At 36.6% G+C, this 26,132-nt stretch overlaps 1 protein-coding gene across 1 annotated transcript in view; it reads left to right on the top strand.

The window, feature by feature from the left end:
• Window positions 1–26,132, top strand: part of ME1 (malic enzyme 1) — a 156,041-nt gene that overhangs the window by 15,667 nt on the left and 114,242 nt on the right. The window contains exon 2 of the mRNA XM_039727504.1: window positions 23,856–23,989. Coding sequence (XP_039583438.1) covers window positions 23,856–23,989 — 134 coding nt within the window. The remainder of the gene's footprint in view (window positions 1–23,855; window positions 23,990–26,132) is intronic.

Below are 26,132 nucleotides of genomic sequence, written 5' to 3' on the forward strand. Positions count from 1 at the left end.
AAAGCCAATCCAGTTTTGCATCACCACTGACTAGTTCACCCAGAATCTCCTATATCATCTCTGACACTTCCCAGTAGTCTTCTGGATTGCTTGTGTCTTGTCCTGTTCTTCTAGCAGAAATGAAGGCAATTAAAGACTATCATAAGAACAGGGAACTGTGATCTAGAAACTTATCTTGTATGTACTCAAGGAACATACAAGAACAGTTTGTCAGCCTGATATGGGATTACTATTATTGCTACCTGCTGCATTCAGAGATTTTAATTACTTGGCTAAGCATTTATATTCTTCTTATAAAAACAGCAGCAGGAGGAGGAAATGTTTGCGTACATATTGCCTATGTGTATGATCTCTATGTCAAACTTGTACATTTTGTTGAATAGGTGTCTCTTAGCAATATTGTGCAAGTTTTGGGATACTTTCAGAAAAGAGAAGTTATTGTGTTTCTGGTTCCCCTGCTGCTATTTGTGGAATTCTAAAAGTGTGATTTGTTTTTGTTTTTTTTTTTTGTGTGTGTGTGTGATTTTGAAATCATCACTTCTGTAAAGCAAATACAGAGTAATTAGGGAAGCTCCTCTAGAAGCTGGGGAAATACTTACTCCAGTAGACATTCATTCTGTTTGTGTAAGTAGCTATTGTGAGGGGAAGGTCTATCAGAACCCTCTAGTTCTCATCCAGTCTTGCTCTTTCTGGCCCAAGAGAAGGCCATCTGGGGCTGTTTCTGAAACAAAATTGTTCATAGTAAGTTCAAGGAATTCTAATAACTAATAAGTGAACAATCCCATCATCACTAAAGAACTTAATTTCACACATGCACAACCGTCTGGCTGGGTCTACAGAGCAACTAAGCTGTGATGATTTTATTTCTTTTATTTTCTTTACCCTAGTTGTTTTTGCTGTCCTCAGCTAATTTAGGTTTTGGTGCTTGGAAATTAAACTGCAAGCCACAGTCCAAGTGTGCTGCAGAGGAGACATAAAGGGAAGCTTTTCAAAGCCTCCTCAGGAACTGTGTCAAGCTGGCTTCTGCTCCAGTTGAGTGAATTATTAAAGTAGCTACTACCTCTGTTGCTAAATAAAGTAGTACAAAAGCTAGCAATGGCAACTTGAAACTCTCCTGGTTAGCAACCTACAGATAGGTTGCTGTAGTTAAGAGTTCAAAGCATGGTCTGTCTTGCTGTCATAACTGATTTCACTCACTTGAAAAAAGGTATAATTGGTCTTGCTAGAATTCTGCGTCTGATATTTGGAATCTTTAGTTCTCTGTTTTTTCTGTGTATTTTCAGCTCACAGCTGTTCCCAGGCCAAGTACCTTTCTTAAAGCTGTTGTACAGCTTTAAGTTTTGCTTGGATTCTCTGTGTTTTCTGGATGTCCTAATAGCAGCTTAGAAACCGAGACTCAGAGTCACAGGATAATTTGGGTTGAAAGGAACCCCTGGAGCTTCTATAGTGCAGCTTTTTCCTCAAAGCAGGGACAGCTTCAAAATACTGCAACATGTATGAATATAATGCAGCCAGATCAAAAGGAGCCTCGTGCATCTATAGCCTAGAGGAAAGAGGGATGCCTGTATACTTTTACCTTTGAGTTCCTTAAAAAGCTTTTCCCACTGCATTGAAAGGTTGCTGAATGTACTGTCTACTTCAAAGGTGTAAAGCGACCTCCATGGCATTTACTGGCCAATTGACCACCTTCCTTGTTGTGTTCTAGACTTTCAAACAAGCTGGAGCTCTACAGGCTCAGCAATCTTGATGACTAGAGAAGAAACTTGTCTGCTAGAGGTTTGATAACTATGGAGTTACAAGAGATACGAGTAAACTGTAAAGCTTGGCTGGCAATAAAGAAGACATATTGGGGCTGCACTTGACTTAATCAATGATAATAGAGTAGAAGTAGCACCAAAAAAAGGTTTCATGAGTCAGAATCCCCACTATTCAGGAAGCTCTTCAGAGAGAAAGCCAAAATCTGTTGCTGTAGTTCCTGTTGGAGGTACAGCTGTTTTTTTCAATTTGCAGTTTTTCTGAGTCATGTGCAATTCTTATGACTGCACAACTCAGAATAATTTAATCATATTATTCTTGCTTATGTTAACATGTCAGTGGAAATCTAACAAGTATGTAATAAAAAAGAATGTGACATTTTTCTTTATTCTGTTGGAGAGAAAAACATAACACTTGCTATAGCCTGTGGTCATATTAAAATAGTTTCCATACCAATCTCTTACATCTTAAATAAAGTTATGTGCTCACATGTATAGATTTGCAAACAGTATGCAAATAGTAAATGCTGTGGTTGATGGCCTGTATTTTCAATAGCAAATGTCATAGATCTGTAGATCAGTCATCCATGATATATAATGTTAAGGATTTTTAATGAGATTTTGAGGCTTGGAGCTATTAAAAATTGATTAATTTCTTTTTTTTGTTTGTTTTATTTGCCTTGTTAGCCAGCAGAATATTTGTGGTGGTTTTGTGTTTGGCTGGTTTGGGGTTTTTTTGTACTTTTGAGCTAACTATAGTCTGATCCCATGAACTGAACATCTACATACAGTTCAGGCATATGAGATGAACTCCTGGAACCTATTTCTAACTAGTTTTTATCCAAACAGAATTCACTTCAAGTGCTACGAGACTGTTCCATAACATGAGCAAAATACAGTGAGTGGTGACAGCCAGGAAATTTGATTCAGAAGTCTGCCTCCAGTTCAAGCAAAATACCTAATGTGCATGTACCTAATATGTATCATGAAGAAATAAGGGGTTCAAAGCCTTTAGTTGTCAGGGTTTAGGCAATTCTGTAGGCCCCAACATGTTTCAGTGCAGTAAAAATGTTTCCTTGAATGTTTTAAATGTACACAGATATATGCTGTGGTTTAAATCCATGCAAGAGAAGACAATAGCCTTTATACAAATTTCACTTTGATCAGATGCAATTTATGATCTTGCTGGGGCTTAAAGTTAGTGCTGAAATACTGTGGTTTGTTTCTGCTTGAGCAACCATCCTTCTCATAACAAGGAAGTGAGAGAATTTCACCTGTAATAAGATCAGTGAGATTTGACATGCACCAAAATGCAGGCAGCACTTTCCTGGGAGTGTCCTGTCATTTCTCTTCCAAGCTGTCATCTGCCCCAGCTGACTGAGTTGTTAAAACTAGCAAAATACTGCTGGCTTGCTACCTACAGATAATTTGCTGTAGTTGAGAGAAGTATGTGATTTGCTAGAATGTAATGATGAAATAGTGAAAAACATTGACATGTAGACCTGCCTATGTACACCATGTATTGCTTTTTTCCACTTATATGTAGTGAAAACCTCACTTGGGAGCAGCGCTTGCTCTGTGTGACTATAAGATAGGGTCTTAGAGTTAGTGAGTTAGAGTGATGGAAATATTTCTGCTGTGCTTACTTTTAATTGGTGTTCTAAAAATTAGGTGGGGTCCCATGTCCATAGCTACTAGTAACATGTTACTGGTGACATACAGAGATCAAACCAAGTGCTCAAATTCCTGCATCTCTTTCCACTGCTGGATGGCTATTGCTACCTTCCTGTCTAATGTCTTGATAAAGTACTGTTTCATAGGAGCCATTAAAAAGAATTAAACAGCTAAGTGCCTTTATGCTGTTAAGCTGATAGAATAATGTCATAAAATCTGTCTTGCTATTGCTTAGTGCCAGTTCAAATACAAACAGTTGCATCTGATCTAGGGTTCAGTGGATGAGAAAGGCTGGTCTATCAGCCTTACCCATTGCTGACCTGCTGCCAGGATCCTAATCTCTCTGCAGCTCCTCATGCTGGCAGCAAAATACAGCATTTAAATTCCCAAACCCTGCTGGTTTTGAAAAAAAAAAAATTGTAGGCCCTCCATTAATATGCTTTTCTGCATATTCATTCAAGGCACAAACTCCATAAAACAAATTAACAAAGGGATTTTAGAGCTTGTTTTACCAACATGTGGAATTGAAGAACAGAATAAAGAACCAGCTTTTTAGGTGTAAACCATGTTCTGATAGCTTGTAAGACCATCTGCAGGCCAGCTTTCCCATGCATTCTCATAGTATGGGAAGTGTAGCTAAGAACATACAAGAATGTTTATATTCATTAGTATTAGTGATTATCCTCTCATTCTTATTTTGGTTCACTGCTGTGTGTATACCCAGGAAAAAACTTCTAGAGTTAAAAAGTCATCTAATAGAATGATCACCTGGAAAATTGTTTTTACATCGTTCTGTAAATCTTTCTGATGGTTAGACATGAATCCTTGACAATGTAAAATATTCATTTATAGGATATAGAGCAGGTCTGGTGAGGGGTTTTGAAAACCAAGACAGAGTACAAATTGTGTACTTCAGCATTTTTGAATGTCCCAGCCTAAAAGGTTTCCAGAATGTTTTTTATTGTCAGAGTAGTTAAGTGTTTTCTTGTATTTCTAGAAGAGAAAGCTGGTGAAGTGCATGCAAGAATCACCTCATTGAAGGGGCTGGAACACTTCAGGTTGTGTGTGTTCTACTGCAAAAGTGTCCTGACTGATGTTCCATTTCCCCTTCTCTACTTGAAAAAAATGACATGTGACATTGCTATCGGCTCTCCCTTAAGCAAAGAGAGTAACAACACTCTTAATTTCAAACATGGTACTGCATTAACCAGGGTTATATATTAGTTTTCATTTCATTTGGCGAAGGGGCTGGAACACTTCAGGTTGTGTAAGTGTGTTCTACTGCAAAAGTGTCCTGACTGATGTTCCATTTCCCCTTCTGTACTTCAAAAAATGACATGTGACATTGCTATCGGCTCTCCCTTAAGCAAAGAGAGTAACAACACTCTTAATTTCAAACATGGTACTGCATTAACCAGGGTTATATATTAGTTTTCATTTCATTTGGTTGCAAATGTGTGACCAGATTGAAGCAGTTTTTTGTGAGTGTATGTGTTAAAGGGTGGTTCACACAGGCTGTTCAGCACAAACAAGATACAGACCAAAAATTATTTAACCAGACTCGCTTTGTTTTTTATGGCAATGACGTGAAGAGCTCTCAAAGGTTCTCTTGGGGAGAGATGGGCAGTGATTTCGGGGAGGGCTGAACAGAAGCTCTGCTGAAGCAGCTGTGTCAGTAGAGCCCTCTCATGGAGATGGGATGCGTGCCTTGCAGGAGGAAGTGTTTTGTCAGCATAGCTTTGCTGCTGTCTTAGACACCAGGAAGTGATCTTCCAAAAGCATTCTTGTGTTGGCACATCCAGCAGGGCTGTTGCTCATGTAACTGCTTGGCTGGAGTTTGTGATTCCCTCCACGTGATCCAGCCTGGCACAGCTGTCAGTGTCGGCTTTGTGTGGGCTGGTCCTGTGTTGGACAAGAGCAGACACAGAGCTCTGCTGGGACTTGGTGTCTGCAGAGTCTGAGCTGAAGCAACATCCCTGAGAGAGGCATCTCTCTCTCTCCCTCCTCCTTTGCTGACACTTCTTACCATCTGTAGTGTTTTAAAAAAATAATATTCTCAATTACTTTTCTGTATGCAGATGAAAATGATCTCTTCTGGAATTTTATCTTAAAATATATAAATCCATTAACTGATACTGAATTGTTGAACTGTGATAATTGGAGCTGTTTATCTTACCATCTGTAGTGTTTAAAAAAAAATATGCTGAATTACTTTTCTGTATGCAGATGAAAAGGATCTTTTCTGGAATTTTACCTTAAAATATACAAATCCATTAACTGATACTGAATTATTGTTGAACTGTGATAATTGGAGCTGTTTACCAATACAATATTTGTAGGTTTGATAATCCTCTCAGAATCAGTGTTCTTTAAGGTTTTTACAGTGTACACTGGCTTTTTTGTTTGTTTCTTTCTTCAAGGCTCAGAATTGACATAAAAAATCCCTCCACCAATGTAATTTTTTACAAAGTCAGACTTTAGATTTTTTTTCTAATTTGTCAAATAATGTGAGTAAACACAATATATATACCGAGGACAAAAATGATCTGTCTCTAATTATCTAAGAACAATGCTGAAACAAAAAAAAATCATGTTGAGGCTATAAATATTTCTATGATCTACCTTAGAAGCAATATTGATTATAATTAGGACAATACAAAGAACATGAGATGTCTGTCTTTCAGCCATTAGTAATTTACATTAGTTTACATTAAACTATGGATAAAATGATATTGTTAGTAGGAGAAAATGAGGTTAGATTAATTTTCCCACTTTTCATAATCCCAACTAAAATTTTCTCAAGGAAGACCAGTAGATGATGCTACAAAAATTTTCCTCAAAATTGAAAAGTTTGATTCAAATAAACCCAGTAATGCTGCTAGTAATTATCAGATATTTATTATGTCTTTTTTTTTTGCAGATTATTCACCCGTTGAACAGAGAAACAAATTAACTGCTATATTCTGCCCAGAAAAAGATGAAGTTAGAAGAGGTTTCTTAGAACTTCTTACTCATTTTCTAAAATAAGAATGTGAAAATAAATACTTAAAATTTTCTTTCAATTTTTTTGCAGATTTTTCACCTGTTGAACAAAGAAACAAATTAACTGCTATATTCTGCCCAGAAAAAGATGAAGTTAGAAGAAGTTTCTTAGAACTTCTTACTCATTTTCTAAAATAAGAATGTGAAAATAAATACTTAAAATTTTCTTTCAAAAATATTTCTGCAACCTTTTTTTTCATTTTTAAAGAATTATTGAAAACTTATACTTTCAATTTCTAAAAACCTGAATTTAGAAACAAAATACAAATCCACACCCGAACTCCACAATCCAGAAAATCCTGTCAAAGACCACAGGGGAATAGAGGCTGAAGGAAGGCAAACCATGCCTAGGGAAGATAAGGAAAGAACACATATCTCAATGTTATGAGAAAAGCCTTGAAGGAGAAAGTTAAAATTCACAGGGGTATCACTGAAATTACACATGGCTTGTTCTAGATTTTAATTGTATGAGAGGAAACTTGGGAGCAATGTTGAGAGCTGCTCAGTTCAGACCACTACTTTTATGCTCTACTTATGATTTCTGTTCCACTGGGGAGTAGAACAAAGTTGTTATTTGAGATAATGAAATACTGTGGTTAAAGCATAATGGGCTGAGCAATTTAGCAACTGTATGAATAAGCTGTGTAATGAGAGAGCTGTGTAATGCTGCACTGTCTGCAAGCCTGAGGACTGCACATGTTATAAGGCAAGCTGCTTTTTGGAGTGACCTAGAAACGATGGAAAAATGGGCTGACAGGAATGTCATGAATTTAGATAAAGGCAGATGAGCAGCCCAGCAATTAGGATGGAATAACTCTGTGCAAGAGAACAGGCTGGGAAACAAGTAGAAAGAAGAGACCTGTAGGAAGAGACCTGGGTGACCACAGTGGGAGAGTCAGAGGCCAGGAAGACAAGTCTGAGTGTGGGAAATTTGAAATAGTTCTGAGGAGACATAGAAGGAAAAATTGAGGACAGTCAAGTGCAGTGGGAGGCTGCTTAGAGAGAAGTGGGATCTCTGTCCTTGGAGAGAGTCACTACTGACCTGGAGCTGATCTTGAGCATCCTGGCCCAGCTGGACCTGCTCTGAGTAGGGCTGGAGCAGTGGACCTCCTTAAGGCCTTTCCAAGCTGCATGATTCTCTTATATTTGTGACTGTCATGAACTCTGTGCATATAATGCTTTGGACTTCATGGATAAATACATTATAAACATTTGTTCTCTTAAACTTTTGTCCAGTTGTTAACTGTTTTCCCATATTTTTAAAAAGACTTTGTTCAAATTGATTCATAGTAGTGACATCTGACTTCTAGGGAGCAATGAAAGCTAATATAAATGGGTAAGGATGGTTCAGATGGTTAAAACATTGCAATGGTTTTATGGGTTACGTGGGACTGTAAATTATCTGGTTAAAACCAGCATTTCTGTTTTCACTTTGATACAGCCAAAATGCCTGTTAGGTGATACAGCCAATATGTGCAGGTTAGGTGCTACTAAAAGATATTAACCTGAGAAATCCCATTATTTCTTATCTGTTGTTCTGTTTTTCATTTCTCAACCCAATAGTGACTAGTGTAAAGTGTTGTCATCTGTGGTTTTATATCTCTCATGGACATTCTATCAACTTAAGGGCAAAATTTTTTTCTAAATGAAATACTTTAGTCGTAAAGTTTATAATTGCTTTAATGGGGACTAGCTGCCAGGAAAATATTAAGTGATGTGTGAGTTCATTACATCCACAAAGTAATAACTAAAACTTTTTTTTTTGAGTGCTCTTATCAAAGGAGGAAACAAGTTTGGGATTTTTTCAGTTAATATATATCTGCCCCTAAAAACAAGCCTATGTAGGGCATTGTATGTCTGGCTATGTATGAATTAAGGCCCCTTAAAACTGTCTGATATTGGCATGACTTTTTTCCTGTCTAACTTTGGAGAAAGCTCAGGATGTATTTTAGTGCTTTCCTCTCTTTAGAGGAAAAAAAAAATCAAACAATAGGAACCAGTCTAGACCTGCTCCCTCTCCAATGATAATTATTTATCATATAGTGCTAACCTGAGCAGGTATTCTCAGTTTATGGTCAGCTGTTTCAGAGCCCAGCATGTGGTTGGATTTGTGGAGAGATGATGGAGGAAGAAGATATACAGTGATGTGTTTTCTTTTACTTGGATTTTATTCAAGCTGCCTGCAGTATTATTTATGGATGTTACAATTTCTTTATTAAATAATCCACCCCTGAAGTCAGACCATATGTCTAAAATCAGTGCAAATGCTTGGAAAGCTTATAGAAAGCAAAGAGCAGAAAGAAAGAAGTGTTGTTTTGTAAACAGAATAAGCAATGGTGATTTTTGTAATATTGTTGTGCATTTGTCTGAAGTGAGTGAAAACATACGTAATGATCTAGATAAGTTTTGTGTTAATGGGTTAGAAGGTATGCTAAAATCTCTGGAATTTTATTGTGGACTTCTGCCAGTGCTGTGTATTTTCACTCAAGGTTTCATCTGAAACAAACAAGCATAAATGTTTTATTTCTGAAGGTCTGTGAATTTCCTGTAATGTAAAATTCCTCTTAGAAGGAGGTGAGTTGACTGGTTTTTGGTTTTGAACAGGCAGATTTCTTTAACAGTGTAACTGATAGCAAAGAATGAGAAGGCATTCAAACTTGACACAGTTGTTAGTACAAGATCTACTGATCTGCAGAGCTACATGAGCTCAGCCAAGAGGTTCTCCTGACCTACTTTTAGGTAACAAACTTGGCTATCACTGACACTTGAGAAATGAAAACATTAGATACCATAGTATCATAGGTAGCAACCCAAACTAAAACCTTTGAGACTTAATTACTTTTCCTTTGAAATTGTGTTTTCCTTCTTGTTGTTTGTGCCAGAAGATGTTTCTTTGGCAAATTGTGTAGTCTATGGAGGAAGTTACCTAGTTTTTCAAGAATATGTCTGTATGTGTAACAGGATAAATGTGGATTCTGGACACATACAATCAGAATTTTCTAATTATCTGTGTTTATTTGAGTTGCGTATATATACCTTTCACAACCTGTGTCTCTACTTTAGAATGTAAAAGGTTAGAAATCTCTGAATGCCTCTCAGTTCATTCTCCCACATGTGGAAGAAGTTAAGATTATCTAGTAGAGGGATTTTTAATGTTTTCTGTAGTACTACTAATGATAGACTAGTTTAAGCTATTAAACAAAAGCATTCATTTTACAGAATACTAATAAATAGTTCTAGTTCAATACAGTAATTTAAAGATTCCAGCTTTAAAAGTTGCCAAACTGGGAGATGCTTTCCCCATTGATGATGTGTTTTGGGTACCTGATTTGTTTGAGGGACTTCATATTCCCCTCTAAATTGTGTGATTTATAATTCCCGCTGAAAGCCAACTGGGGTTCTGGATTCATCCTTGTGAGCTTCCAGTGGGATAATGCTGCCCACCCCTGCCTGGGAAAAGAAATGTTGCCTTTTGCAGTGTGATTTGAGCTTTCAATCCAGGCATAATTAGGAACAGACGGCAAAGTAAGGTTCTTTGTGTGTGCAGTGTGTGTGAAGCAGATTGCAGCAGTCCAAAACTCTTCTGGCACAATTACTTGCAGCACCTGTTTTTTCCTTCTTGTGTTCATCTGAGCTTCATTTCTTCAGCCTTCACATTTGCATTCGTGTGTGTTCTCTGATCTTAGTGTTCCTTACGCAGGTTGGACTTGCTCTATTTTGTCTGTGACTCCTACCTTTGAGCTCTCTTTCAGTTATTAGTTGAAAATAAATCCTGTTACTGTTTCACTTGCTTTGCTGGCTCTTCATTCCCCATCTGCTTGGGCCTTCTGCTTAACTTTTCCATTCCCATTGCTTTCAGCCACACCAGTTTGGCTTGCTTTCTCTGCTTAGTGTCGTGCTCTTTCAGCAGCTCCAAGCAACTCCTTCTTGTGCCTTTACTATTCTTACGTTTCTTCTAGAAAAGTCAGCTACTTCTCTTGGCCACTGTGAGAGGCAGATACACACAACTAAATTGGGTTGGTGTCCTCAGTAAGGCTAGTGACTTTGCAGTGTTAAAGCTTGCTCCCTGTGAGCAGTGGTTTTTCTGTACTATAAGGAACCAATTTTTCTCATGAATCTTGTAAACGAATCTTAAAGTTCAGTCTATGTAAATTACATTTCCTACTAGAAAAATAAGCTGTCTTTGGAAAATCTTGCATATTATAGCTTAGACATATGGTCTTATTTTGCATGCCAGTACTGGTGAAATAAATCTGTTTCTTTCAAGGATTGCTTTGCTATACTGAGAGACTTAAAACTGATGCTTCTGTACAACAGCAGAAACTACTTTTGAGACCAACACTTTTGGGGAAGGAGAATCTAACTAGTCCCTCTTGAAACTAGTCATCCTGTTTTGGAAGGTTGCCACTCCCACTTCACACAGCAAGTAGTGTAACCTTTGCCAAAACAGCCAAGACTAGTGGTGAAATAAAAGGTTTTATTTTGTTGTGAAGCTTGCCATTAAGCTCTCAGTACATAGTCATTGAGTGATTGTGAATATCTGAAGGCTCCTACACCTTCATGTGAAATGGTCTGAATAGCATCTGGCAGTGTCACTACAGTATAAATAGCCAAGGTACAATACCACGATGAATTTGGTCTACTTTTCCACTTAAAGTTCCTATCATAAGCTGTCTAAAACCCCCCAAAGGCAGTTCGGTTGACTAAAACTAAAGAGCAGATTTTTGTGCTCTTTGAAATTCTGTTGGTTCCATTTGTTTTGCCATTTGAGTTCTGAAACAAAGTATGTGTTTTGTTACATGAGCTTTTCAGCCATTTTATTGTGATCCTTTATTTAATCTTCTAGAGAAAAAGCATGACACCTAGACATGGAAAATTTTCTGTTAGTGTCAAAATCTGTCTGCGCTGAGTTTTCTTGTTCCTGTTTCTTTTCTTATCTCCCTGTTTTTTGCCCTTGAAGACAGTGCAGATCCTTGACATTCTCACGTGGGAATTCATGTAACAGTGTGCAGCAAATGCATTTGAAGTGTTATCTACTTACTCCAAGCCTGGAAATAAGATATACTCTCAAATATATGTAGAAATACTAAAACTAACAAAACCTCAGTGATGGCTATGGCTATATTGCCTGCCCTAGATGAACTAATATTTCTCTACTATGGTTCTCTTCCTCAGCTGATCTTTTAACCAGCAGGTACCTAGTGAACACTAAAATTTATTTAATTGAAGCAGCAAACCAGCACTCCCTCCTCCTTTTTGCATAAAAATGTACAGAAAGTCAATGTGCCTCATAGGAAACTTTCCCTTGGGTGATCCGGGCTGGAAGTGATGCTTGTTCAACACCTTTGGATCCACTGGGACATGGAATTCAGTTAGGACTTTGTTGGAGAGGATTTTTTTCCTTAATATAGCCCTTGGTATCTGTGGTCTTTTGCATATTTCCATTTTCTGTAACAAGAATATGCTATTTGAACTTTAGGAACTAATAAAATAAGTTGAGTGTGCTGGTTTGTAATGTGGAAGTTAATAAACAAATAGAATACAAATGTCTTTCTGAGTTGGTTTTGTTAGTGGATTTTTTGTTCAATTTTGCGTGAAAGGGGCTTAATATTGGTGTTACTAGTCTGGTTGACACATTAACATTATGAAATGGACAGAGTTACTTTGTAGTTCAGTGGTTATAAAATTGGTGAAAATTGATGATCCTTCATCTTTCTTAACTGGAGTGCATCTCTGATTGTTGCCTAAAATATGTTGCAAATTGGTGTCTTAAGCTTAAGGATCCCATGAAAGTCTTTAAAAATACTGTTAAAAGTATTTCCTTAGATCTGTCATCTTATTTTACTCTCCCTTCACTGCATAAATGCTTTTTTGTGGGTTTTTTTTTGTGAAATGCCTCAGCTATTAGTCTGAAAATACTGTGTTTTGCCAGTTTGTCTCAAAACTTCTTCCTCCTCTGTGTTTCTGGTTGCTCCATACTGTCTTGTGTAGATTCTGTGTTTATAGGTCTGCTAACTCAGTGTGTCCAGAACAACTTTACACCAAGGACAGTGGTTAAAGCTCACTCCAGATTAATTAGGTTTAAACACGATATTCTTATTTTATACAAGTGATAGGTCTGGCATCAAAGTTTCTGTTAGGGAAAGGAGCAGTTATTCTGTTATCTAGCTAGAAAAATCTTATAATGGGTCTGCATAATTAGATTATAGGAAATACGAAAAGTTAGAATAGAGGAGTAATATTTCCTTTAGATTCAAATAGACTTGAGTTTAATATTTACTGTCAGGTTACATTTTTCAACATCAACATAGAAAATGGCTTTTTAATATACAGATTTGGTTATTAGTTTGTTGATTGCTGTTTTGTTTTGGTTTGTTTTGGTGGATTTTTTTCTGTCTAATTTTGCTTTTCATGTTGTTTTAGACTTGAATTTCTGTGTGCAGCCCAGTTAGATAAAGGGGCAACTAATCCTTGGTTTGCTTTGAAAATGGTAGTAACTTGAACTGCATCGGTTCTCCTGAGAGGGGATTCTTGCCATTTTTTCACTTTCGTGAATTTTCTTTCAGGTAGCACTCTTGTGTGCCTGATAGCAAAATCAGATGGCTGTTTTCCTTAACTACCACTCAGATTTTATTTCCATAATGCTCACTTCAGTCTACTATTTGCTTTGTTGAGTCAAGCTCTTTTGGAGAGCAGTCAAATAAAAAGAAAAGTGATATATACCCCATTTATCACAGCTTTTTCTGTGATTTTTTTCAGTCTAATCTTTTCTATGCAAGCAGATACTATTGATATGCAGGTTGCATCTTGGCAAAAGCAGAGCTATGCGAATGCAGCTGGTGCAGCAAATTTAAATGGAATTGTTCTGCTGTTAGTAGATATCTTCCTTCAATCAGCTAACTTTTTGCATACTCTGGAAGGCTTTGCATGACTTTGCTGTCTCTGTAGAACTGGCTAAGTAACAGTTTTAGGTTACGAAATTAGAAGTCACACTAAACTTTTAGACTGGTATGTCTTTTTTTCTCTGTTGAGTTTTAAAGAGTTTACCTGCCCAGTCAATCTTGCCCTTCATTGTATTTTCCTCCTTCCTTATTCTAAACGGATGGAACCAAAAAAAATTGTAGCAAAATTCAGGTAAGATTACAGTTTTCAGGAAGGTGTATGATGTATGACAATGTGTACTCTTCTATCCCATAGCTGTTATTTCAGATGCTGTAATAGTCTCCGCCTGTGGTTCTAGTAATGACTGTGGCTACTGATGACTAGATGGAGTGCTTAAGAATTCAAAATGCAAAAATAATAATGAGCTTACTCAAAGTCTTAAATTAGCAAATTTGTGTGTCACTTTGTTCATGATAATATGAATCCTCAGTAACTTTTCAGCAAGAAGGAAAGTACTTTATTTGCAGGATTCTCTTGCAAATAGGATGCCTATGGTTACAGTAAAATGACTCTATGAATGACTGCCTACCTGCTGGACAGCAGTTAAAGCTGTGCTTATGGATCAGGTACATTCAGAGTGTAAATTTTGCACGTTGCTTTACACTTTGTTCTAGAGTACTACCCAGTTCTGAGAAAAAAATGCCACGATTTGGTGTAACAAGCTCCTGAAACAGAGGCTTTTTTCATGTATACATGTACTACCACCCCTTAGACTGAGATAATTAAATGAAAGTAAATTTCCATCTGTAAAATGGGAAATGCTCAATAGGTATACAATACATGCAATAAATGTATATGACAGAAAGACTTACAGATCACATTACCAAGCTGTGGTAATAGAAATACTTTAACTATAGGATTACCTATGACAATGGAAGGTATTAATCCCGTTTATTATGACTGAAATAGTTCATTGTAATCCTAAAAAAGAGTAAAGGGCACCACCTAGGGTCCCACTCAGACTGTCCTCAGTCTGTGGAGGATGCCCAGAGGGCTAATTTTGAATAGACACGTCACTTTAGGCACAGTAAAACAGTACACTACCCATGAGTAACCCAATAATCTGTGTGCCTGGTGTTGCTCAACACCACAGTGCCATGGGCTTTCAGGTCACACCTCTGTGGTTCACCAGGCTGGCCAGTGCCCCTGTCACCACTTGGGACAGTAGGGAGAATGTGTACAATTGTAGTAGTAGAAGCAAAGAGCATAGCATTGAGATTGTTCTCTGCTCTACACAACTCTGTGTTAGAGTATTTAAAATATTTATTTTTGTAATTGCTTATCATGCCAGTGAAATGAAATTAGTTGCTTAGTCCTATCAGAAGCCCAGAATACAGTAGTTGGTAATCTGTTTAGTCTCTGAAAGGCAACAATAAAATCTGCTAAGCATATCAGGTTTATCAAATCCCCTCATGATTTCAGGGCTTACTAACCTGTATTTGGTTAAGTACTTATTTCAGACAGATGGAATTTTTGGCAGTTACTGAAATTCCTCTCCTACTTACATGGAAATCATGCCTGATTCTCAAATAACACCTGATTTTGCAAATGTAAATATTGTATATTGGAGACTGCATGCCTGGTGACTGTGCTTTATTTGTAAAATTGTACAGTTAGAGAGGTATTATTTGGCATTTTGTTTGGAATAATTCTAGTTAACAATATATTTTATGTCAGCTGTCATTATTTTCATCTAAATTCCCTTTGCAAATAGGAATTCCATGTCAGTTATTCCACTGATAGCATTGCAAGCAAACTTTGAGTGGAGTTACATATTACAGATATAGGGTACTGACTCATAGCATCTACTATACAAGTAAATTGTAATTTTAAGTAGAATTTCAGATATGGTGTAGTAAAACCACTTTCTTTTTATTTTTACATTTTTATTTTTTTAAAACAACTATTGTTCCATATATAATTAATATATTATAATATATAATATATAATATATTATAATTTCTTATGCTATTATTATATAAATTTAATATCTAAAAATAAATCTGCACATTGATATATCTTTGGAAGACAAACACTATTGACAAAGGTGGTAATTAACAAAATTATTTTTGTTACCGTGCTTCACCCAGGGGGCTAGAGCTCTGACGTGGCTACAACCAGTGCTTTTAATCTATAACATAGGTAAGCTGTGTTGAAAATTAAAATCTGTTCTAAGAACACGCTCAACAAATTGATGTGGTAAACTGCTCTTGTCGCTGGTTCCCATAGGCAGAGCTTTCCGAAGCAGTAATCTTTGAGGGTCAGTATATCCCAAAGGAGTTATAAAAGAATAAAAATGGCTCAGAAATATCCACGGACAAAAAAACAACCAACCAAACAAAAAAACCCCAACAAACAAACAAACAAACCCAAAACAAAACAAAAAACCAAAACAAACAAACAAACAAACAAAAAAAGCCCTACAACAAACCCAAACCCCAACATAAGGATATTTGTTCAGCTTCTCAGGCTCTACAGTTTAAACTGTGTTTTAGGCGGCTGTTCTTGTCTGCTAGGGGCAACCAAAAGAGCCAAGACAGGTCTCTCTCCACTGCTGGGATATCTCTGCTAGGGAATTGAGTCAGGAGACACACAGACCACAGCTGATATTAGTTAGTAAGCCTGTTATTAATTTAGCTGCTCTTACAAACATACTCAGGTTGCTGTTAATGAAAAATAACCACATCCATTGATCCAGCTCCCGGTTTGCTCATGCCTATGTTCTCTGTAGCTCCAATGTGGGAGCAGCAACAGGGAGACAGCCACATTTTGAGATAGCCAACTCTGATTTGAAAGTGTACAAATGCAGCTTTAGCAATTTCTCTAGCTGCTTTGGGATTAAGTATCCCAAACAGTATGAATAATTCAGAGTAGTATGATTTTTCAATGGGACATGTGGATTGAGGAGTCAGAAGGATGGTAGAAGCTTGATGTAGCAGCCACATACAGGCAATTAGTGTCCCCTGAGATGCAGAGGAGTGTTGTGCCTGGCTGTTGCCTGGTGCTGTGGTAGCCTGCTATGCAGTGGATTTATAGTTGATACTGTTGCCATAATGAGCAGTGTTTATTGTTCCAATACCTTTGAGCTTCCCAGTTCTCAGTAAGTGCTTGTGTGTGCAAATCTGAATTTGGTCTGTAGTCAATATCATAATTGGAGCAATTTGGATTAGTGATTGCAAAGTACTTGTTCTAGAGTGAGCTTTAACTTTATCTTATAATTATCACGGATGGATAAGTGCCTATATTGCTTATGAATAACTAAATTTAGAATTTTAACTAGACCCAAGCCATCATCCTACATTAAAGCACAGCATGCAATATATTTTTGTACATTATTATCTTGGTAAACTTCTTTTACTGTTTATTTGTTACTGTCTGCTGTTTGTGTAATACAGTCTTCTCAGGGTGAGGGGAAATTATGCAATGCAAAAAGATTTTATTCTTTATCTGTATATATAAAACACATATATAGAAATAGTTTCTTAAGACTGGTTTGCTTGCTTAAGTTCAGATAATTGTTTACCTTAGCTTAAAGGATTGTAAAAATAAGAATGCTGTGATGTGTCATTTATACTGTGCTGGTCTGAATCATGCTTGTGTGCAATCACCGTATCAGCTCACGGCATGGCTGCCAAGCTGCCTACACATTCCCAGGATGAATTTGCCAAGAGAAGTCTCATCTCCTTCTGGCCATCTGCGTTTGTTTTGAGTTATAAGTCCATGGGTGTGTGTATTAGCTACTGTATTTATCTGGGCTTTACTTGTTGGAAGATGGTTTTGACTTTTGTTTCAGTTTCCTCTGTTGACTTGAATTTTTAAGTTTGCTTTTGAAAATCCTATGGACTTAGAATTGAGCTATGAGTAGGCTTCAGGTCACTTATGTTTCTGGGAAAAAAAATTGTATGTTCAACACACTGCAGCAGATCTACCACAAGTCTAGATACAGTTTTTCAACATAAAGTACTTGCTAAAAAGCTGTGTTTAAAGAAAAGTGCATAAAGCCCTGTGCCTTTGGGCATTTTATAGCTGAAATTAGGACAATTTCTTCTTTTCTTGTATGTTCAGAGCTGTGCCCATCAGCTATTGTATTTTTTAAAAATTTTAATTTACCTTCAGCATGCCTCACAGTCTGACAGGTCCTGATGGATGCCTGTGCATGGGGGCTTATCAAAAGGAGCACAAATGCTGTATCTCAGTTGGTTTCTGCTGTTTACTCTTCACCAGTCTTCCTTCTCTAGCTTTTCTTGTTCCTCATCTTAACCAGGGTAGATGCCTGTCTGTGTCTGGCTTTTCAAACTCCAGTGAAGGCACTTAATTAGCAGGATTCATTGCTAATTCAGGGATTTTAGCAGTAGGCCAAGACCTGTACAAGATCTGTGTGTTAGAAAGGCAAGAAAACCACCTTTTCTCTGCCAGAGAATCTAATGGACTGTGGTAGGCCAAGACCTGTACAAGGTCTGTGTGTTAGGTACTGTAGAAAGGCAAGAAAACCACCTTTTCTCTGCCAGAGGATCTAATGGACTGTTAATCATTAGTCAGTATACTGATTTTTAAACCTTAATCTGAGATGCATAATCCAGAACTAACCAATATGCCTCATGAAATACCAGATAGAGAACCTGAGCATAGTTTTGGGGAAAAAGAACTTTTTTGAAAGATAGCAGATCTGTCACACTGTGACTTTTCTACTTCTAGTCTAATAATACTTTAAATAAAGTGTACGTTATAAATGGTTTATTGATGTCCTTTGGTTCTGAAAGCAAAGCTGTCATCTGTATGTGTTGCCAGATGATTGCAGCAGAAAATTTGTATTTTCATATTCAGTTTTCATTACTTAACTCTATGCTATTCATCTTTGAACTGTGATAACTTTCTGCTGTTGAGCATATTTTTTCTTCTTATCAATTTGTATTTGTCATCTTTCTCCCTAGCCTTCATAAACACCATTTGAAAGGATTTTTTTTCTCCAGAATTTTAATAATGAGGATTTTGGTTTTTTTTAAATTGAAATAAGATTCAGATATCAAGCCCTTCTTTTGTATGTAGACTTAACAGCAAATATTCTTAAGAAGAAACATGAACATGGAAGTTAATGCAAACTGACATTTTGCAGAAATATTTTTTCCTTCAGGTCCAAAAGAAACCACCTTAACAGAAAACTGTGTGTGAATTTGCACCATTAAAAAAAAAAAAAAAAACCAGTCCCTTTTCTTACCTACTGGGGTGCTTCCTGTGACTGGTGTGGTCTGAAGCACTGGTTGCAGAAGAGATGTTCACCCAAATAGCTGCATGAGCTGCCTCTGCTTGTAATAGTTTTTGGCAGTCATGACAAGTATGGGTAGAGAAAACAGAAGAAACATCTTTAGCCATATATACTGCTCCAACACCAATTGCTTGCCATGAACCACATTTGTTTTCAGCAGAATGAGTTCATTATGGAGTGTTCTGCTCAGATTAGTTATTCTAAGTATTTCCTGGTGTATTCTGCCTTGACACAAGTGTTGGACATGGAGTATTAGAAGTATTTATCTGATTTCTCTGGAGTCATGTTTGGAAAATAAAAATGAAAAATTGAGAGGAAATGGTTGTAAAACTTTATTTTTGCCTGTTCATAAGGCAGCTTTTCAAAAAAACACAAATTATATAAAATATCTCAAAGGGATTTGCAGATCATTGAACTCTTAAATGTAGCTTAAAATGCTTGAAAACCCATATGTTCTATATTTTTATAGAGGTTTATAAAAATTTCTTTGAATGTGTGAAATTTTGCAGAGTTGTGTTTTTAGTTCATTTGTTTGTGTGGTTTTTTTAATATTTTGGTCTTAAATGTTTATGACATTGGTGCCGTAACCATTTAGGATTTATAATTGATACTACTGCAGCTCTTGAAGAATTGCAAACTCTTAACTGGGAGAGTTAATAATAATGATACTTTTCATCTCTGTGAGGGATATGAAGCATAAATGAAGTGAATAAATCCAAACCTGAAACTGTTTTTGTGTAGCTCATACCTAGCAGGATTATGCATACATTTTTTTTGCTTCCTCAGCCAAAGTAGTTTTCCTTAAAATAAACTAATTTTGACTTGGATTCCTCTCTAACAGTACTAGCGTAGGATGAAAAGCCAAAATTGCTGAAGGCTACAGCTTGACCAGCAAAAGAATTGCCTGCAAACAGTCATGCATACCAAAGATCATGGTTTCCTAAGGACTGCATGTAGTTCTGCAGTTGAATTTCTCCTGGAGACTTGTACATGAAATGGTGTGAGCAGCGTGGGATGATGTGTGACTGGCAACTAGAAGTGATGCCACTGAGTTTTCATTTGGGATGTGTTTGGGAAAAAACTCTTCCCTAGTAATTGGAGAATGTTTTCAGTCTTCCAGCCAAAAGCATTCATCGTGTTTGCGTGATGTCCTTTTTTTGTTTGTTTTTGAGAACAGAATTTTTAAGAGTGGAATTGTGGGGTTCTGTAGTTCATTTGTTGAAAAAAATTATTCAGATCTTGAGCAGACAAGTATTGCAGGCAGCTGTGGGGTTTTCTCAGAGCTTTGTCTGGCAGAGAGCTCCCTGGTCTCTGCTCAGGGATACCAACTGCTGTGGTGGGAACCTGCAAGGAGTGGCAAGGTGCCACCTCTCCTCTTTCTGGCCGTGGCAGCAGATGTTGAGCACATCTGAGTCCCTCAGACTTGTGTGCTTTTTTACACAATATATTTGAAATTTGTTTACTGCACTTTTATGATTTATATATACAGAATGAGTTTTTTAACAGAGAGAGTTTTACTTTTTGATAGACTCTGAGAGAGTGATGAACCTACTTGTCCATCCCCAAAATACTCTAGAGACTGTTTTTTTTTAACAGAGTTTTACTTTTTGATGGACTCTGAGAGAGTGATGAACCTACTTGTTCATCCCCAAAATACTCTAGAGACTGTAATTTTCCTCCAGCAGTATATTAGACCGCAGCAATTCAGATTATGGTACTTCTAGATATACATCCTTGCTATACCTTTTCACCTTCCTCCTCATTTCTTCCTTCCTCCTTCACAGATACTGGAGGCTCAAATATACATGCAAGTACTTGAGCTTGAGTACTGCTGGTGGTGGTTGTCTCCTGAACCCCTGAAGCCTTAAGAGCCTTGATTTTGCCCTTCCAAACTCTTTCTTGATGAAAGAGTCAGTGAGACAGAGAACCTTGGATGTGGACATAGTTTCCTCTTCTAAGCCAGCCTCCTTCTACGTGCTCTTAGGCTAATACTTCTGTGGCACACCTGCAGTGAGGCCAAAAGGAGGAGATGAGCTATTCTTCTAAATGAGTTGGAGATTTTAAAAATGAAAGTTTTGACCTACTAGAACAGAAGATGGCTAGGTCTTGGGAGAAATTGGAGAAAGATCCTACAATGAATACTGGCTGCCCTTTAGTGAAGCTGAATCTCATTAGTGCATGGACAGGATGTACATATTGCTTTAGTGCACTCTCTTTTTCTAGAGAGGTTTATATAAACCTGGCAATTATATGACTTTCAGGTATTCTATCTGAAGAAAAACCTGTGTCAGGGCAATCTAGTTTGTATTAAGAGAGGAAACTTGTCTCTGTTCTCTGAACAGAGACTGAGACAGCTCTTGAAGTATTTTGAATGTGCTTTCTGTCTTTTCATGCACTGCTTGAAAATGTGGTTGAAAGCCAGTGCAAAAAACTGTCTGATACAAAATGTGCTTTGCTGTTTATTCTGTTTTGTGTTTTTTCAGTATTGCAACTGAGGAAGGGTATTGATGTATGTGTAATTGTCCTACAACAGCATTGTCGATGAAGGGCTTTGGGGAATGAGAGATTATGAGCAGAGGACAGATAGTTAAGAGTGGAGTTGATAAACTGATAGACATTAAATAATGAAAGAGTACTGAATGATGTGCAGAAATCACTGCTACAATTACAAAACTTCACAAGATTACAAATGGAGAGACAAATTCAGAATTATGTCTATTTGCAATGAGTTAAATTTTTTGAAAATGCACAGAGCTTTTAATGTACAAATGAGAGTCTGAAAGAGTATTTATGCCTAAGGAGCAGTAAAAAAATACAGACCAAAATTTTGATCAAGAGGTCTATCAGAAAGGAAGGTAATGAGGTGGCTGAAGAACAACTTGGTTTTGCCAAAAGCAAACCAGAGCATATAATGAAATATATGAAGTGCAGCTCTTGAAAAATTGCAAACTCTTAAATGGGAGGGTTAATAATAACTATACTTTTCATCTCCATGATGTATATGAAGCAGAAAGAAGTGAATAAATCAAAACTAATTTGGCAGAGGTTAATATTGATGGTTGTGGTCTCTTGCCCTTATGCTACTTTTAGATTGTCATACTGTTGGTCTTCTTAAAAAATTTATTTGTAATGCAAGCTACAGAATAAAAATATTCAAATCGTTTATAATAGTTTGGATGCTAGGTGATGGAAGTCTGTCCCATCCAGGTGTGCACAAAATATGCCTCTCTGGGAGGGAAAGGAGCGTGTAAACCAAGCTGGACCTAGAGCCCTCTCTGCTGGACGGCTGGGAAACAACACTTCAAACAGAAAAAATAAGAATTTTTATGCAGAAAAGAAAATCTGAAGCTAGTGCAAGAAATCTAGACATAAACCATAAATCCTACATAGTTGAAGTCTTCCCTATTATAAGCAGATGGAATATGATACACTTATTTCATAAAATGGTCTTCTCTTATTAAATTATCAGGTGATATATTTTAATAATTCTTTTCTTCTGAGTAAATATGGCATCTGAGAGGGAAAGAAAAGAATTAACATTTCATCTTAGAAATGTGAAGAATTCATAATATCTGTGCCAAACAAGAATATTCAAGTAAAGGATTTTCTAACCATATAAATCTTAGGGGTGTAGGTGGATGCTGTGTTTTTGTAGTAATGAACCAAAGAAATTAACACTTACTATAAAGCTGTAGTAATACATGGAGAACAGACTATTCCAAGTTGAGGTACTTCTTAAAAAAGGCATTTGGCAAGATGTAACACATGTGTTTGTTTTAAAATAAAATATATTTTCCAGTAAGAGGGGAAACCCTATTATAGTAATTAAAGTCCATATTTTATTCCTAATGTAAAGCCAAACACAGACATTCAGAATTTTTTTTCATTCCATTTGACTAATGGAAATAGGGGAAAGGAGAATTGCAGAGAATAACTGGATTGTCACTTTACTACTAGCACTAGAAGATCCATTAAAACTATGCATCTCCCTGAAGTCTGGTCACTTGGAACTGATTCTGAAGTGTGCATGAGCACACATGGGTTTTTTAAGTCCAAAAAAGTCTAGTGGAGATAAGGGGGATCAACACTGAATAAACTTGTGAGAAGGGTTGACTCTTCCTTCTTCCATGATTTTTCAAGATGGGAGAGCAGCTGAAGACACTCATGACCTATCTGGTCACAGAAAGTTCATTAGGGAAAAAAATGCAATCTTTGTGTACACATTTGGGACCCTCTGAAATCTCACATGCATGGAGAACTACAGCAAAACTGTTACTGATCTTTATTAAACTTGGTTTCCCTTCATTTCCTGTCTAGGGAAGGAGAAACACATTTTGGAAAAGTTTGATGTTTTTTTAAAGTGTTCATTATAACATATTTCTTTTTCTTGAGTCTTCATTTCACTTAAGGTAACAACTTGATTAATGTCATTATAGAGCAGACAGTGTGATTGCTTTAGGGCTTTTTTCCCTAAAGACAGGGGTTGCTTTAGGGCTTTTTTCCTACTTTTTTTCAAGTCACAGTGACATAACCACTTCAAAATTTAGATTAAAAATGGTGTACGAAATGTAGCTGAGTAAGATACGGAAGATTTTGTAATATGTTTTTGTTCTGTAAGAATATACCCTATGTGGTGGCTATTTCTGAGGAAAAAAAACCAAGGTAAAACAGTAACAAAAAATCAGTCTAGGTAACCAAGCTAACTGGCTGTAGTTACAGCAGCAGAGTAAAGGGTCAGCAGCCAGAGTGCTCAATGCTGGTGTGCTAAACCACAGTCATGTTTCTGTTGAAAAGGCACCATCTTTCTTAGAGTAGCTGGGGTAATTTCTGAAGATGTTTTAGACAGACAGATCTCATTAAAAAAATTAGTGGAGTGAATATATGGCTGCTTTCTTCTTCAGTTGTAACTTAGCAGTTTTGCAGGTGCTACTCTTGTGGTGTTGGGAGATGTTAACTTGTTCTGTGTTGAGATGGAGTTATTGTATCTGTACAGGTCTTTTTATGGCTCAATAAAACCTTTTACCCAAAATACTTGCACAATTCAAAATTCCGTTTAATTTTAAATAGATTTCATGATGCTGACTTTACCCGGGCTATGATTTGCTGCAGAAGTTTTCTTAAATTAATTATCTCTTGTGTACATCTATACATGGGTTTTATTTTATTTTTGTTTTTTTCAGGGTATGGCTTTCACCTTGGAGGAGAGGCAACAATTGAATATTCATGGACTATTGCCACCTTGCTTTCTTGGTCAAGATGCTCAGGTTTATACAATTCTTAAGAATTTTGAAAGGCTGACATGTGACCTAGACAGGTAAAGTCTATGAAACTTTATCTTACTCACCAATTCACAGGTCACTTACTTTTTTTTTATATGGTAGTATAAATGAAATTTTGAGGTATTTTTTTAGGCTGTGGGTGTTGACTATTGGGAATTGTTAAGCTATATACCTATTTTGCTGGAAACTTCCTTCCAAAAAAAATAAACTCCTACTTTAAAATTGTAATCTTCCAGAGCTGTTCACATGAATTTTCTTTGATAACCAAATGATACAAAGGTCATCGGAAGCAAATGAACTTAAGTGAAACTAAAAGTCAATAATGACTTTACATGCATTAGATATATATACATATAGATACATATGCATTAAAGCACAGTAAACATGTAAAATGTTGTAAAACTAATATGTAACATAGAATTTCTGTGCTTGGGTATTTTTAAGGGAAAAAATCTGGGAAGGGCTTTAGATTTATGAATACTAGAATTTTTTCCTAAAAAAATTGTATTTTATAGGCTCTAGAACAAAACACTGTTTCTTCATTTCTTCCTCCTGTGCCTTGCTCTTCTCTGTCATGGGATATCTTTCTATCAGTGTGCAATATGTGGCCTCTAGGTACCCATCTGTTGGTGACAAGGCTTTTTTATAATTTAAAGTTGCCACAACCTTTGTTTTTTGTGGAGTCAGGATAGGATGAGGATGGCCTTCCTTGCATGTGAAGAGCTTGCAATTGTGGTGTCTTTTGTGGGTTAACTATTCTCCAGTGCTCTCAGGATGGCCAGTCAGTTATTGTCAGAGTGGTAGCTTCCCAGGCTGGAATATTTATAAGTCTGAGTTCCAGCATTTAGAAAAGTGTAAAATTTCATGAAGCCCCCTGATTCAATCATCGATGTTACCATAGGAGAACACTTTCCTTCTGTCCCCTTCTCCCCCTTAACTCTGCATTGAGGTAGTTCCTTCAGGATACACCTTGTTGTTTCATGTGTTTCAGGACATTTAGAGCAGTTCCAACCGCTTGTTTTGGCTTGAATTGAATTTCTCTTCACCTATAGCTTGAAAACCATAAGAAAAAAAGTCTTACCCCATTGCTGTATGTGTTTTTTAACTAGGAAAAAATTTCCCTCCTACTTCAGGTCATAGCAGAAAAACACTCCTGCTTCTCAAAACATCACAGATGGAATGTCACAGGTCTAACTATTCAACATAGCAGTATTTTAATATCTTAATTCTTTATTCTTTTAGCAAAAAAAAAATAAATTCTGGATATTCAAGTGGCTTTTTGCCAAAATGAAAAATTTCTCAGGAAAGGAAAAAAATAATTAATCTGTCAGTTTTAAATGACAGAGTATTGAAACTTTGAATGATATGGCTTTTGAAATGCATTAAAACACTGTATGCTGAAGTTTTGATTGCAGTGGGAATATTGAAATAAAAATAACTGTCTCGAAGTATCATGGCAATACTTTGTGGCTGTCTTTATTATGTCAAAAAATAAGGAAAGATAAACCTGTCTGTCTTGGGGGTGGGGAATTTTCTAAAGTGTAACTAATCCATGTATGATAGACAAAAATAATACAAAAGTATAAAGAAATATAGTGTGGTTACAAATAAATGTAACCACAAACATGTGCTTCAGAGAATATTATTCCAAAACTGCCCCTGTTAACCTTAAAATCTGTAAATATTAAATTAAACAAAAACTTGGTGTCATTCTTTCCCACCTATGAGTCTTCTTTGGCATTTTCTCTTTTCCAGATACATAGTTGGGTCAGGATGAAATTTGTTTCCAGCTCCTGTGACCAGACATCTGTAAAACAGAAGTGCTAACATTAAATTATTCCATCCATGTGTCTTGAGCATTGGACTGTAGCTTGCCATTTTATACTATAAAGCCAGTTTTATTATAATGCCTGCTTTAGTACAAAGGTTATATTGTACTGTGCAGCTTTGCAGTACAAATTTATTCTTCTTAATTCGGTTTTAGTGATGCAGTTCAACTGAGAAAACTAGCAAGTCTTCCATTCACAGAAATAACTTGAAACTACTACAAGTTAGGCTTTTTTCTCACTAATGTGTCCACTAGTCAGAATACTTCAAATAAGATTTTAGTAATTAACATATAAAAAAAGTGAATGGCTGTATTTATTTTTCAGTTTTATTCTGTGACATGTGTCTGTG

This window comes from Passer montanus, unplaced genomic scaffold, assembly GCF_014805655.1.
Source record: "Passer montanus isolate IOZ18808 unplaced genomic scaffold, ASM1480565v1 scaffold11, whole genome shotgun sequence".
In the NCBI taxonomy this organism is placed as follows: Eukaryota; Metazoa; Chordata; class Aves; order Passeriformes; family Passeridae; genus Passer; species Passer montanus.